Genomic DNA, 13,975 nt, shown 5'->3' with positions numbered 1-13,975 from the left:
AATTTTAAGTTTTTATCACAAATAATCTCTGAAGTTAACTCACTTCATCAAAATAATTTTTGAAATTAAAAATCGATCAATATTGTAGTCCCTAAAAATGGATGTCGCACATCAATATGTATTTCCATCCCAATTTTTATATATGCTGATATGGTAGATAACTAGATACCACAAATCTAATTTAGTATAGTTGGTAGATAAAATCAAAGAATTTTTTTTGTTTTACGTCTAGTTTACTTCTTGAGTTCCCTAAAACTCCCCTGAACCTCCCAAGGGTCGAGTTAAGCCTTATGGCTGCTATTGTAATCATCATTCAAGAATTATTCAAATAAACTTTTTGGTTTGCTCCCAAAATTTTCAGGATTCCAAAACGTTGTTCTTCAAGGGCTTACATTGGTATCCCTTCTACGCTCGTACAGTGTCAATTTCTCAAATTAATGTATTGTTTGCCCACATCATAACATATGTATGAGTGAACCTTACACCACAATCTCCAATGGAGAGGGTTAAAGGTTCAAAAGCCAAAATATAAAACACCCCCCCCCCCTCTTAGCTCTTTTTTGGAACTCAACTCGTATGTTGCAATAATTCATTTAAATTCAACGGCTATATTTGAAAAAATCCAACAATAATTTAACTAAATTGCCAATAAATTTAAAGTATAAATTAAAACTAATAAATTATTAAGAGGGGTTATATTTAACCCCTTCGGTTAGAGATAGTACATGAGTATAACCTGACATTGTTCATTAACAAAATAATTTGTTGCAGGGCTATAATTCTAGACAGGGCTTTGCTAAGCCCTTTCGGTTGGAGATGGCCTGAGTACCCAAAAATTCTTCAAAGAGGAATATTAATTATCACCGGAAAATAAGAAATCTTTGTTCCAACATAAACATCAGATGGAGAGAAAAAAAATTCATTAGTTTTTGAATCTCTGTTCAAGCTTTACACAGTCTGGTTCTCTACAGGAGAAGTGGGCATTTTGAGACAGCTCCAGAAATATGCACATCTACTGACAGTACGGCTGAATAATTTGACATTATGCAGAGTGCCAAGTAGTAGAGCCAACATCAAATTTCGATCGGTACAGCGGGTTCTGAGGTTGGAGAAGATATACCGGCTCCATTTTTCTACGAAGATACACTCCCTGCGTCACCGATGCGCTTAAAAGTTTCAACTCCAATTTTCAGACACCAACTGGGTTCTGCAACTGGCAAGCAACAAGATTAGATAACAAAGCTTAAACAAACATATAGATTAAGACTTAAGGGCATTGTAGATGCTGGAAAATTTTAATACATGGCTCGGATCTATAATTTATGTATAAATGGAACGGACTGACCCGTTACTCCATGAATTGGTGGCACAAACATCACACTTGTAGGTGGGGAAGGGAATGCCAAACGATAAAGATATTATGACACTCACCATCTTGTCATGACTGTAGATGATAATCTAAAGTATACGCGTGAATGTCAGAAGGACTTGTGCCGGGCCTGAAAACAAACACCAAGCGTGTAGTATCATTTAGAATATATTCGATACTGGAAACATTCAACAGAAATCAAATTTGAAGAACTTGACAACGGAATAATTCAAATCTAGAAGTGGTTGAATTATTTTGATCATTAAAACAGCAGAAATTGCACTCATTCCAGTATGGGAGTTCAACTATTCTTTTGTAATTGGAAGATCATACAAACTGAACCTACCTTTTATTAATGGTACCATAGTGGAAATTGAGCTTTCCGGCCTTTACGTCTTCAATATACTGCAGCCAAAAGAGATAAGAAACTGTGACGTAAGATAAATTTCTACAAGAAATTGAATAGATGTTAGCATCTGAAAGACGTCCATACCAATTTTAAGGTAACAACCATTGACGAAAATGACAGAGAATCAAAAGGTATCTCATCAAGGGCAAAAAGCTGGCATTCTGATGATTCTGGACCTGGTGAAAAGTGGGGTGTCTTGAGCCTTGCTAAGAAAATTACATAAGTCTGCTCCGAAAAACACAACGCAAGCACAAATACATATTTATCAACTGTACATGAATTTGTTTATCTTGAAGAAAAAAGGTAAACTAAAGATTTCTCGCTTACCTGGCCAATTAGTGGGATGTCCAATTGAGAAAAAGGTGACACCACTTCCACTTCTGCACATGCTTCTTCCCAAGTTTCCCTGATGGCTCCTTCTGCAGCTGATTCCCCAATTTCCATGTAACCTGCAGGAAGAGTCCTAAATGACAACACCAAACAATTAAATATACATCAAAGATACAAGATAGTACATTCAACACAATGAAATCTACTACCCCAGTTGCTGAGACATTACGACTAGCCAGGTGACCCTTCCCAAATACAAACTTTATCCATTAACAAACATACCAAAGGCCATATGATGGTTGAATCTTCCTTTTGCAAAGTAGGACCTTGTTATCATGCTCAATCAGACAACCTACAACCTGTAAGCATCAGTTGAACAACATGTAAATTAATCACATTTGAAATAAAACAATTACTCCTAATATGCATAGTACATATCATAAGGAGGACCAAATGTAGACAATCAAAATCCTGTGTCCATAGGCTCTGGAACTTCAAAATCAAATCCTGAGCACATAATATTTGTAAAGCTTCCTCCTTTCCAAATTCGACCATAGCATTTATTCCAGATTTACAATTATAGAAACTGACTCCAGTTGATGAAAAGAGGAAAAAGTGAGCAGGACAAACTGGTGAATACTGAATAGTAGAAGCAGAGTTACAATTAGAGGAAATTGGAGAACTGGTTCTTGAACAAATTGTATCTGAATTTAAATAACCGTGGAGCATTGGTCCTCAACTCTCACATTGGGAGGAGGCAAGTTCCAGATATCACTTTTAACACCGTTTTGACCAAAATGCATCAACTGGTCAACAATATGATTTCATGGAGCGAAGCCAAGTTGGCTTTCAGAGTCTGGCCAATGGGGCTGCGGGACGAGGCTCAAGGTGGGGGTTAGGGTTTAGGATTGGGTGAGGCTGCGAGATGGGGGTTGGACCAACCTCCAATTTACTCTTACAAATAAATAAATGTTTGTCAGAGTGAACAGGTGTGTCAGTATGCGAAGGCACACATGCATAGAAAATCTATTAGACAGCACTATTGTGAAGAAACGAACCAGGGTAGCCTTTCGAGTATCCAATCTGGTTTGAGTCTAAAACAACAGGTGAAGAAATAACATAGTTAAACTTATTTTTCATTACCATCAAAATCAGATTTTGGAATCAACAAAAACTCCTACAGTAACGTGAAAAATTATCCCAAACGTTGCAGAGTTACAAAAGGAAAAAAGAATATACAACTAATGCCAGTTTGGAAGCATCATGTGATCTAGATTTGAAGCGTAAGTGAGAGGAACACCTGGCTGGAATTGGGACAAATATCAAAGTTGCCCATTTGTCATAAATACTACATCTATGGATATCATACATTTTAGACTAACAATGAAAACTTCATACTGTCATACAAAGGAAAGACAATAATCTACAAGATATTATGTATGAGATTGCTAAATTGCTATGTACTTACCCAATGTAAATCTTAATAAACAGACTGATGATGTACTAACAACTAAAGGAAAGAATTCAGTATATTTCGACTAATACTCAAAGTTTCAAACTCATGTTATAACCTACATTATATTGAAAAACTTTGAATCATTTTTTCATGGATTGGCACATGCACAGCACAAATCAATAATTTGAACTGGAAAACAAACTCTAACTTGAATAGCATACCATTTTTGGGTTCTCATAGGCAATCCTCTCACAAACTGTGCATATAGCTCTTATCTTCTCCTCACCATCGGGTATCTCATACTTTGTTGGACCACCACACGACTGGCAGAAATTAATCTTACGAGCATTGCCCTTCACAGTAATAGAAACTAAATTTGTAAAGAAGATATGAAATAACCAATGAAAAGAAAATGTAGACAAGTAAACACAAAACCCTCAATATGGGTTATAATCTGTAATGTATAACATCGTCTACTTATCATAGAAAACACAGATGATGACTACACGAAACTCTCAATATGGGTGGTAATCTATAATGTATAACATCGAGTACTTATCGTAGAAAACATAGATGATGACTTGTTAAAGATACGCAAGCACGCAAATGAAAAAGCTGCAATCTTTAATCAATCTGAAATGTACTACTCACCCCACTTTGATTCCATGACTTATTTACTTGGTACAATACGTTGTCCTTATGAGTTCAAGCTATGCCTTTGTCCACCAATTTTGCTTGCAAATACAACAAATGATAAAGGGATGCCTAAAGAAACTTCTAATTACTCAATATACTCAAATTAAGAGGTCAACCAAATCTGTCCTCAATTATAAACTAGATACAAACAAGTGCTTTAACTTCAAATTTTCAATATTTAACAAAAAAAAAAAAAAAACCACAACGCCAGCATCAAAAGCAACCAAATTTCTCTAGAACCCACCAAATAAATTGAACATCCAATTCCCAAAAATCCATATCAAACCCATCATTACAAAAAGGGAAAAAAAAAAAAAAGAGAAAAAGAAAACAGAGGCTTACAGCAGACTGAACCGTAACTGAAGACGAAGGGCCATCTGGGTTGGACCCAGAAGGAGCTGAGGACATGCTGAAAGCTCCAAAACGAGGGCGGCGAGTGGAAGAGGACCAAGTGGTGGTAGTTGTGGACAACAACGTTGATGACGAAGAAGAAAAGGAATAAGATAATGATGGGTTGGAGCAGGTGGAGATAGAAAGGAAGGAGAGGCTACCACCTGTAGCAGAATATGGCTTCCAGCGATGAGAAACGAAGCCCGATGAACAACCCAAGATCTGTCTGTTCTTTAGCATTATATATATACACACACATATATATGTTTCTCCTGAATTTTTTGACCCAGAAGATTATCAAAACCCGATAGACTCAATCAACCCCAAAAAAATTATACAGACGCTGGTTTCTGAAACCAGAGTTACAACAACAGTATCAATATGCTTTTTATTTTTCATTTTTTTCTTATATCAGGCTTTTTTGTTTTATGAACTATTTAGGCTATCTCTAACCATAATACTCTAATCTGGCAAGATATTAATATTAATAACAGTACAGAATTATATTTGCCCCTCATCTTCAATCGAGGGTCAAAGGGCCATAGGGCTCATTTTAGCCCTATCACAAAAAACCGTCTCCAACCGTAGCCCTCTGATCCTCAAAGATATTAATATTTTAAGGATCATATTTGCCTCCGTCTCCAACCAAGAGTCAAATGACCATAGGGCTCATTTTAGCCCTGTCACAAAAAACCGTCTCCAACCGACAGCCAACGGGTCATAGGGCCAAACATAATTTATTAGTTAAATTTAATATTATTTAATGTTGTTTCATGTTACTTAATTTAATTTAATGTTGTATAATGGCTTAGGAATTTATAGGAAAAAAATAGAATTTAAAAAAACAAATTAAAAATTTTGTAAAGAAAAGAAAAAAGCCTACCATTCATGTCGGCTATAACGAATAGGAATAAGTACAATGTTATCGAATATAATCGATAGAAATAATGAAAATTCTAGCCAGCCCCAGGCTGGCTAGTTGAGTTGGGCCAGCCGGTTGGCCATTTGGCCCTTTTTTGTCCAGTGAGGCCCACAAGCCCTTTGACCTAACCCTCAGTTGGAGACGGTTTTCGAGCTATTTCGGCCCTCTAGACCTTTCAGTTGGAGATGGTCTTACGATTGGGAAGTCAACTTTAATTAACATCAGGCTTTTTTTTCCTTTTAAAATGCTATTTGTTTTGTGAACTAATTGCAATTGACAAGTTCACTTAGTACTACGGTATAGTGTTATTACTCTTTTGTCAATAAGTTTTAAATTTGATTCTCATCAAATATGAATTTAAACTACATTACTATTAACCCATTGTGAGGCTTAGCCTTTAGCCCACTCCCCCAAATTCTCTTTTGCTCAAAAAACTACGATTGGCAAGTCAACCACCATTGCTGCTCTTCTCCCACCACCATTGCCTGAGGCTGAGGCTTAGCTTCCAATGTTGTGTTGTGGTGGTTGCCTCTTGTTTTGGCAGTCTAATAAGCAAACTTTATCTTTGCTTACCCAAGAACCCTGGTTCATGGCATGTGCGTGGGAAGCGCTCACAACATAGTTCAATCAAGAACAAATTATTCTCTGATATCAAGTTGAAAATAAAATATTTGTTGTAAATTTCATTTTGTACATGCGGTACAACGTAAACCGGCTAAAAAACTATTAACTTGACTTGACTAGTAATCGGCTTAAAACTACAAACTTTAATAAAAATGTGATGAAATGTTACATCTTCTAGCTACCTCTGGTTACACTAAATAAGCCGGCTTGAAGCATCATCCCACCGCAGCCAGTTTACAGTACAATGATTGATATGCTGCGCTGCAAAGCTTGAACTTTTCCTCTGCAGCTGCCTGCAACAATGTAACCTAATCATCAGTCTCTGTACAACTAGATTTGTGTATACGAGTCTGCTAAAATTGCAAAATAGGCCGCCTGAGCGACTGGTGCTCAATTTATTTCCAGGCGTTGGATCATCTTAACCACTTGCAACGGATATTCAATTCCACTTATAGTAAATGACCCAGGTCTCGGAATACAGTAAACACTTACAATTGCTTCGTCAACGTGTAGCTTTGCTGGGAAATATTAGGTAAATAGTAGTATAGTACCTGTGAATGATTTACCACTTCACAGTCCGGTAAAAATACTATGATTTTCTCGTCCTAAATATGATAAGCGAAATTACTCTTACTTTACTACTCATGGCATTCTGTGTCAAAGATCGGTTAGATCATATTACCTTGGAAGAACCCTGGTGACGATCTGGATGCCATTTCAGCGCACAGATTCGATACCTGAAATTGTTAAACGTAGGATTTGGGTGAGATGATAAAGAATAGTAATATATGAGTGGACAAGAGTGATTGAGAAGTAAAAATGCAACCCAGCTAAAAGAACTCACGCATTCTTGACATCATCAAGTGTTAGAGGACCCGAAGCACGCAACCCGAGGGCCAACCTTTCATCTGACTCCATATTCTCAGGCTCAGATTCATATTGATACTCTTCCTTATTGTTATGTCTCCAATTCCAAGACCTCCCATAGTTAGAGTAATTACTAGAGCTCCTCCACTGTGAATTCTCTTCATTAATGAATGACCAATAATAAAATTTGTTTCCACCAAACATGGATCGGAAAATGGTCTCCACGTCTTCATCTTCTTCACAAAACCGGAAATCACCTGAAATGGCGACGGACTGAGATCGTATGAAAATGAACTAAAAAAAATCAGGACAAACATCAATCATGCAAGGAATATGTAAGGTGCCCTAATGCACAATTTATGCTCAAAAGGTAAAACTATATACCGCAGACTTACACCCAATGATCTCTGTTGAACAAAGGGAACACTTGAGCCCACAAGAAAGGCTCCAATGAAAATTCTACCAAGAATACGGGCAGAATATTTCCTGAATGAAGCAACTAAAATACACGCCCACCCTGACCCGGGTTAACAGATGCGCCGGTCATATATCTAATTTAACAAGATCTACTACATGTCCTTTTCTGCATAACTACTTTCTTACTTCTTCCGTATTTCCAGGCTCCTTGATTGCCTGCCTTCTTTTTGGACCCCTTGGCAGAATATTGCTTTTTAAACCATGAGGTGCCTCTGCTTGAAGATGGCTCCTCATCATCATACTCATTCTGCCAACTCTGCAACATTCAAAAGATATACAATTGCGATTAAAAAAAAAGATATATAATTCCAAGATAATTAAAAAATTTGAAACAGAACAAAATAGAATGACGATAAAAAGTTCAAAAGTTCACCCATGCATAAATTAAAAGTGCCAACAAAAGTACAAAGATGAGGAATCCATGAGAAAGAGAAATATATCAAACCATTATTAGGATAAAAAAGAAAGTCATTCGACAATATAAGAAGACACTGCTAAAAAAAAACAGGCTGTTGCTGGAAATCATAATCATCAAAAGTGGGAAACCAAGAGAAGGTGTTCTATATCAGTGAAATTCATTTCTGTGTAAGTATTTTACAAAGGAAAAAGGCGAAAAAGGTTAAAAAAGACAGTGCTCTTTCCTGAAACTTTAAGAATCATCCACACAACGGACTTTAACGTCCCATGGAATATAGGTAAAATATGTTAGGAATGCAAAATAAAAATTTGATATCGAGGGACATTTTTTTTATTTTACCGAAATTTGATAGGAGGACTGGAAAATGACTAGATGCAATACATTTGAAAGTCATTTATTTAGTGTCTTTGTTGTAATCAGTAGTGTTTTAGTGGTAGCTTTGTAGTGCTTGAGTAATTCATTGGTAGTGTTCTTGTAGTGCATTTATAACAACAATTGGTATAAAGTTCCTTGGTACTTCAAGTTTAAGGTCCCTCATCTAAACATAGCATTTGGAAATTTCCGGCAGAAGATTATTAACAGGTGAAAGTTAAATGTGATGACAAGCACCTATTTCATAATATAATATGAAACAAATTACAACAAGAATGGAGAACCTGAAATAAGAAATCTGCATAAGCATTGACATTGCGCGTTAAAGTTTGCTTTCCATGGAACCTTCTGGACCTTCTTCCATAGTTGTTAAATCTCTGCAAATAAAAAGATGCATTCACTGTCAGAATTAAGAAATAGAATATAAGGTCTTATGACTCAAAAGGAGAAAGAATGGGGATAAGGAAACAAAGAATGCAAATGAACAAAAAAATTTGACACATCCTACATATCTAGTGCAGTAAAGAAATGTACAGCATCACATTAGATGGAAACAGAACTTTGAATAAATTCATTTGGTTAACATAAAATAAAAATTGAAATGCAGAAAAATAGACAAAATTAACAAAGCTACAACCTAAGGACGATTACATGGTCCTTCTTCGTGCCACAAACTGGCCACTTACTAGACAACGAGAAAAGAAAACATATGCTTGAAATTGTTTTAACACTTTGACCTAACCCTGTGCAGGCTAAGCATTATGGCAAAGACGCCTATTTATTTATTTTTCAGAGGAGTATAGTTCCTAAAATACTCTAATGGTATAACACATACATATGTAATACGTTTGGTTCCAAAAGTACCTGTTTTTTCCACATAATTGAGAAGAGTACTGGACACGGAAGTAATTTTAAAAACTATTACGCGAATTTACTTTACTGACTGGGCAGAGGATTGAGGCATGTGTATGCTCAGCCTGGGCTGCTATGTGGGCTAGAAAGGGGGGAGTGTTACAGTGTGCTGTTAACACTATCCATCCTTAAAGTAATGTGTGTTCTCTCTTTATATTGCAGCAAAGATATAAGGACAGCTTTCAATCTGTAACATTTTCCAATCATTTGTTAAAAGCTAATGTCTATGGACTCATTTCCAAATTCAATAATTTGCAAACAAGTTTGGAGATATATATTTAGTGGCAAAAACCAGAATCAGGGATGAAAATACAGCACATAATTGGTATGGTTTAGATACTCATAAAAGAATACTATGCAAGGAATATTCCCAAAATATGGACTGAATATGAGTAGAGAAGATGGATGACGATAGAATATAACAATTTGAATTGCCATTGACTTTTCAAGAAAAGGTAGAAATGCAACACACACATATGTCGAGATGATAAGGGTCAACTCCTTGAACCAACGTTCCTATCAGTTCCAGAGAAAATATACGACATCTCATTTCAATTTCCATACATGAGTTCTTATGCGTTTCTACAGCCCTTCAAGTGATGAATAGCATCTCATTGAACCTTACTAAATTCTGAACAGCATTTCAAGGGTCCTTTTGCATTCAGGGTTAAAATTCTCATAATTTCCAAACAATTAAAAGTGAGTACCCTGCAGGATGCAATAGGAGACAGTTGTGGCCTAGTTTATCGTTCGAAAGCTTGAATTTTTACTGCAATGCACTGCCTAATTGGTGAGGAAACTCAAATTTCAATCCATCAACTTCAGCTCAGAAGTTCCAACTACGCATTTTTTTCAGACAACGATAACAAAATTCTTTCTTTTATCAAATCCCAAGAACAAAATGTAACATAACCCACAAAATTCCATCGATTTCTCACTTCCACCAAGTTTTCACAGCCAAACCAAGCACAGAAGCAAAAGGCAAACATTAAGCGTAACAAAGAAAAAAAAAACCAAAATTACCAATTTTTCCGGATTCTTAATTATCTTATATCAACACATAGTGGGCATCCCCAATAACCCAAATCACCAAAAGTTTCAAACTTTAGCAGAAATTATCAAAATTAAACAAAATGGACATTGACCCAGAAACATATACACATAGCTGATGAATATATACATATATATATATATATAGAAAGAGAGAGAGAGAATTACAGGTTCCGAGTAGGATCGTCGCTTACGATCCAAGACAGGGGTGGAATGAAAGAGGGCGGCCCTCACATAAATGCAGCAGTTGGGATTGGAGATTGTGAGAGCCGCTTTCATGGCGGTGTTCATTTTGCTTGAAATATGATTGTCGCAGAAAGGCAGAGGCAGCTCATCAAAAAGGAAGAAGCAGAGGTGAAGCCCAAGGCCCTGAACCTACGCTTACGCTACGCCGATGTAATTATTGTTCGCAAACGTTATTCGGTAGGATTATGGGTCGGCATTTCAATGTCTACCGATCTTATTGGGTTGGCAACGTGGCGGGGCGGGGAGGGGCTGCCCCTCGTCCATCCGATTTTTCTTCGGGGCGTTTCCAGGCCCACCGGACCTAAACCCATTAGGCTTCTACAGTTGCCAAACGAAAGAAGTACATCTTGCAAAGATATAACCTTTTAATATGTTACAATTGCAAACCTTGATATATAAAATACCAAAAATATATTTAAAATACACCAAATTGTTAATTTTTCCAAAATACAACAAGTGTCGTCTTTGACAATTTAGGGCCATGTGGGAATGATATAAAGGGGCCTCCTAGCCTTCTAATAAATTTTTTTGGACAACGTAACCATGTCAAATTTTGACAAATAAAATCCCCACTTAATCAACGTCAACATCTCACTTCAACTAATCAATAATCTTACTAAATAATTTGTTGCTTCATCTGCCATGAAGTTATGGTTTAAGGTTCATTCGTGAAAAAAAGGTGCATGATTGCTAAAGAGATAAGAGAATCCACTTGTGTTTGTGGGAAAAAGGTAATATACAATTTAATTTGTTATTGTTAGGAAACAATGATATGTTAATATAATAATTGTAGGCTCTAATTACCCTTTTTAAATGAATTGTGATATCTAAACTAAATTTTTTTTATTAATTTGTTGTTAGGAAATTCAACATGTGCATTTGAAATATATAGAAGGATAAAAATTGGGTCCCTCTGAACTACTTGTATGCGCTTAACACTGCTGCCTCTTTGAAGAACACTTTGGGTAAGGCCTAACTTGTTAGGGATCATGTTGAGTGACACTATTAGCCGCATAAAACTTGCCACGTGATAAAGAACAAACTACAAATAAACTTAACACAAACAGATTGACCGAAAAAAAAGGAAGACAAATAGAAGCGGATGCCAAATCAAGACGAAAACAAATAAATAAAATTGACAACTTTCCATATATCATAACTAGAGAAACCAAACCAAACCAAACCAAAGGAGAAATGAAGGAGATTAAAAGAAGTGATACACAAACCAAACAAGAGACGAACTGAATGCACAACGAGTGATCGAATACGCTATGATGTCATGTTACCAATTAAGGATGTAAAAAGAAGGAAAACTTATTGCAAACTGTGATTCTTAATTAGTTTAAAAAGATAAGGTGTATGCATAAAGATCTTAAAGCTATAAATTGCCGAGATTGCTACATAACGGAAGGACCAAACTTGTCATGACTTACTGTTTGGTGGTATTCCTCTTCACTTTGAAGTAAAAGGTCTTAAGTTTGAATCTCATGAATGGCAAATTCGATATCAAATTAGGTTGCTCCTTGTGTGGCTTAGCCGAACTCCCCCTCCCTTTAGTGTAAAATTATCGATGTACTAAAAAAAAAAAAACTCTAAACAAACATAAAATAATAAAAAAATCTAACACGTAAAATATCAAAATTATCCAAACTTAAATTATACCAAATTGAGAAACATAAGAGGAGGTATGATGACGCTCTGAACTTGAATTCATGAGGGTTAGAGACCTATTAGGTGTGTCCTTTTTAGGATCATGAACGAAATTGTATTGTTTTTACGTGTGAATAAGAGTAACTACCCTATAAATCAGGGAGTTTTATCGAATTATTGAGAGAATTGTCCTTAATTTTTGTGTTATTATGTCATCATTTATCAAATGGCTTCTTCACTTTCCAAATGTCGGCCAACATGTCACTATCCTAATGTTCACTTAGACATTTGGATTGAAGTTTAAGGGGAAGTTGGATACTTTTAATTTATCTAATATGTGGACCCATGAATTTTTCAAAAACAAAAAGAAAAATAAGAATGAGGATCCTTTTCGGATCGTCTTTGTGAGGATCCTGGAGATTCTCTAATCACATATGTTCATCGTACATCGTGCGATCAGTTTTCTTCGGGTATTATTTATATTTATTTTAAGTAAAAAGATTTACAATGATTTATAATCACACAATATATAATGAATGAATGTAATTGGAGGATTCTCAAGATCCTCACAAAGAGAACCCGAAGAGGATCCTCAATCAAAAAATAGCGAAACAAAATAAGTAGGGAATGTATGAAAAGAAAATTTTCTAAATAAAGAAAGCATACCTCCTCTTAATGAACTTGACCCATGACATGCATTGATGCATTACATAGTTTGATGAGTAGGTGTCTAGGTGGCCATGCCCAAAAGAAGACTGTTAAAATGAAAATAGTTTCTGTAGCGTACATGCGGGACCAAAGTAGCCATGATAGCCAGCTCCAAAAGATGTTCTTCACATGGATAAAGATGTGCAATTAGATCCCATTTCCAACTAAACAATGCCTTTATCATACATCACTATACCAAAAAGTATACCTCTTAACTCATCATATGACAATGGGGTAATTCTCAGCTCTGATGTTAATTACCAATTAACGATGCTATTTCTCGACTGTTAGATCGTAAATTTCTTTCACAAAGACGAGATAAATAATCATTCTCAAATAAATTTGAATTCCATATCATTACATTGCTTCTTATTTTATTACGAACTTGTTGTCACTCAACCACTTCGTCGAATGCGTTGTTTCCTCCCCATTTCTTAAGCAAACATAGTCAATAACTAAATGAGGCAATATTAGTCATTTCTTGCTCTTTGATTACTCCACCGTTTTTCATTTGACAATAAAATTTAGTATCCAATTGTTATTCGTTGTAACATTACAGCTACAATTAACTATTTACATGTTGGTCAAGTAATCAATTATTATGATGATAACTTTGCGTTGTATATAAAATTAATTCTCTAACATCCATTGTGCTAACACCCTTCGCAATCCATTAAAGATTCATTGGATTACTCATAAATTATTAAAAGGATTAATTGGATTATAAAATTTAAAAAGAAAACTAAAGAATGTTTAGGAAATTTTAAAAGGAAAAAAAAAAACTTTTGTAGAATGATTTGGAACCCATTTGGATTCAAATTGTGAGATCTTAAAGATTCTCACATCTTAGCCATTTATTATGTATCGTGCAATCATAAATCATTTTTTATATTTAAAATTAAATATAAATAGTACTGACGAAAACTGATTGCACAATGTATGATGAACATGAATCCTCACAAAATGAATCTGGAAAAGATCTTCCTTTTTAGAAGACTGGCTCAAAGATGTGTAACCACGTTGTGAGCTTCGCCGGTAGTTACGCGTTTCACGTTTCCGTTAAGAGAGAGTCTTATTAC

The 13,975-nt window shown here is 35.6% G+C and overlaps 2 protein-coding genes across 5 annotated transcripts; both read right to left on the bottom strand.

Moving 5' to 3' along the window:
- Positions 1-903: 903 nt before the first annotated feature.
- Positions 904-5,054, bottom strand: LOC103958904 (nudix hydrolase 23, chloroplastic). Of its 3 annotated transcripts, none has more exons than XM_018650286.2 (8): positions 4,603-5,048; positions 3,786-3,917; positions 2,391-2,467; positions 2,106-2,241; positions 1,863-2,003; positions 1,716-1,774; positions 1,432-1,499; positions 904-1,213 (listed from the first exon to the last, which is right to left on the bottom strand). In XM_018650286.2, the coding sequence occupies exons 1-7, from the start codon at positions 4,888-4,890 to the stop codon at positions 1,439-1,441; spliced, it is 894 nt and encodes a 297-aa protein (XP_018505802.2). In that variant the 5' UTR covers positions 4,891-5,048; the 3' UTR covers positions 904-1,213; positions 1,432-1,438. The 3 variants fall into 3 exon arrangements, 2 of the variants coding, with proteins under 2 accessions (XP_018505802.2, XP_048426562.1); XM_048570605.1 differs by having other exon boundaries at positions 904-1,207; XR_007253236.1 differs by lacking the exon at positions 904-1,213 and having other exon boundaries at positions 1,220-1,499; positions 1,863-1,954; positions 4,603-5,054.
- Positions 5,055-6,194: 1,140 nt separating this feature from the next.
- On the bottom strand, positions 6,195-10,732 carry LOC103958912. Of its 2 annotated transcripts, none has more exons than XM_009371235.3 (6): positions 10,461-10,732; positions 8,615-8,707; positions 7,667-7,796; positions 7,041-7,320; positions 6,879-6,933; positions 6,195-6,489 (listed from the first exon to the last, which is right to left on the bottom strand). In XM_009371235.3, the coding sequence occupies exons 1-6, from the start codon at positions 10,581-10,583 to the stop codon at positions 6,412-6,414; spliced, it is 759 nt and encodes a 252-aa protein (XP_009369510.2). In that variant the 5' UTR covers positions 10,584-10,732; the 3' UTR covers positions 6,195-6,411. The 2 variants fall into 2 exon arrangements, with proteins under 2 accessions (XP_009369510.2, XP_048426424.1); XM_048570467.1 differs by lacking the exon at positions 10,461-10,732 and adding an exon at positions 9,715-10,336.
- Positions 10,733-13,975: the final 3,243 nt, after the last annotated feature.

Source organism: the organism of the source record quoted next, unplaced genomic scaffold (genome assembly GCF_019419815.1).
Source record: "Pyrus x bretschneideri cultivar Hongxiangsu unplaced genomic scaffold, Pyrus_bretschneideri_v1 Contig53, whole genome shotgun sequence".
Taxonomy (NCBI): Eukaryota; Viridiplantae; Streptophyta; class Magnoliopsida; order Rosales; family Rosaceae; genus Pyrus; species Pyrus x bretschneideri.
This window is presented reverse-complemented; position numbering and strand designations above follow the sequence as displayed.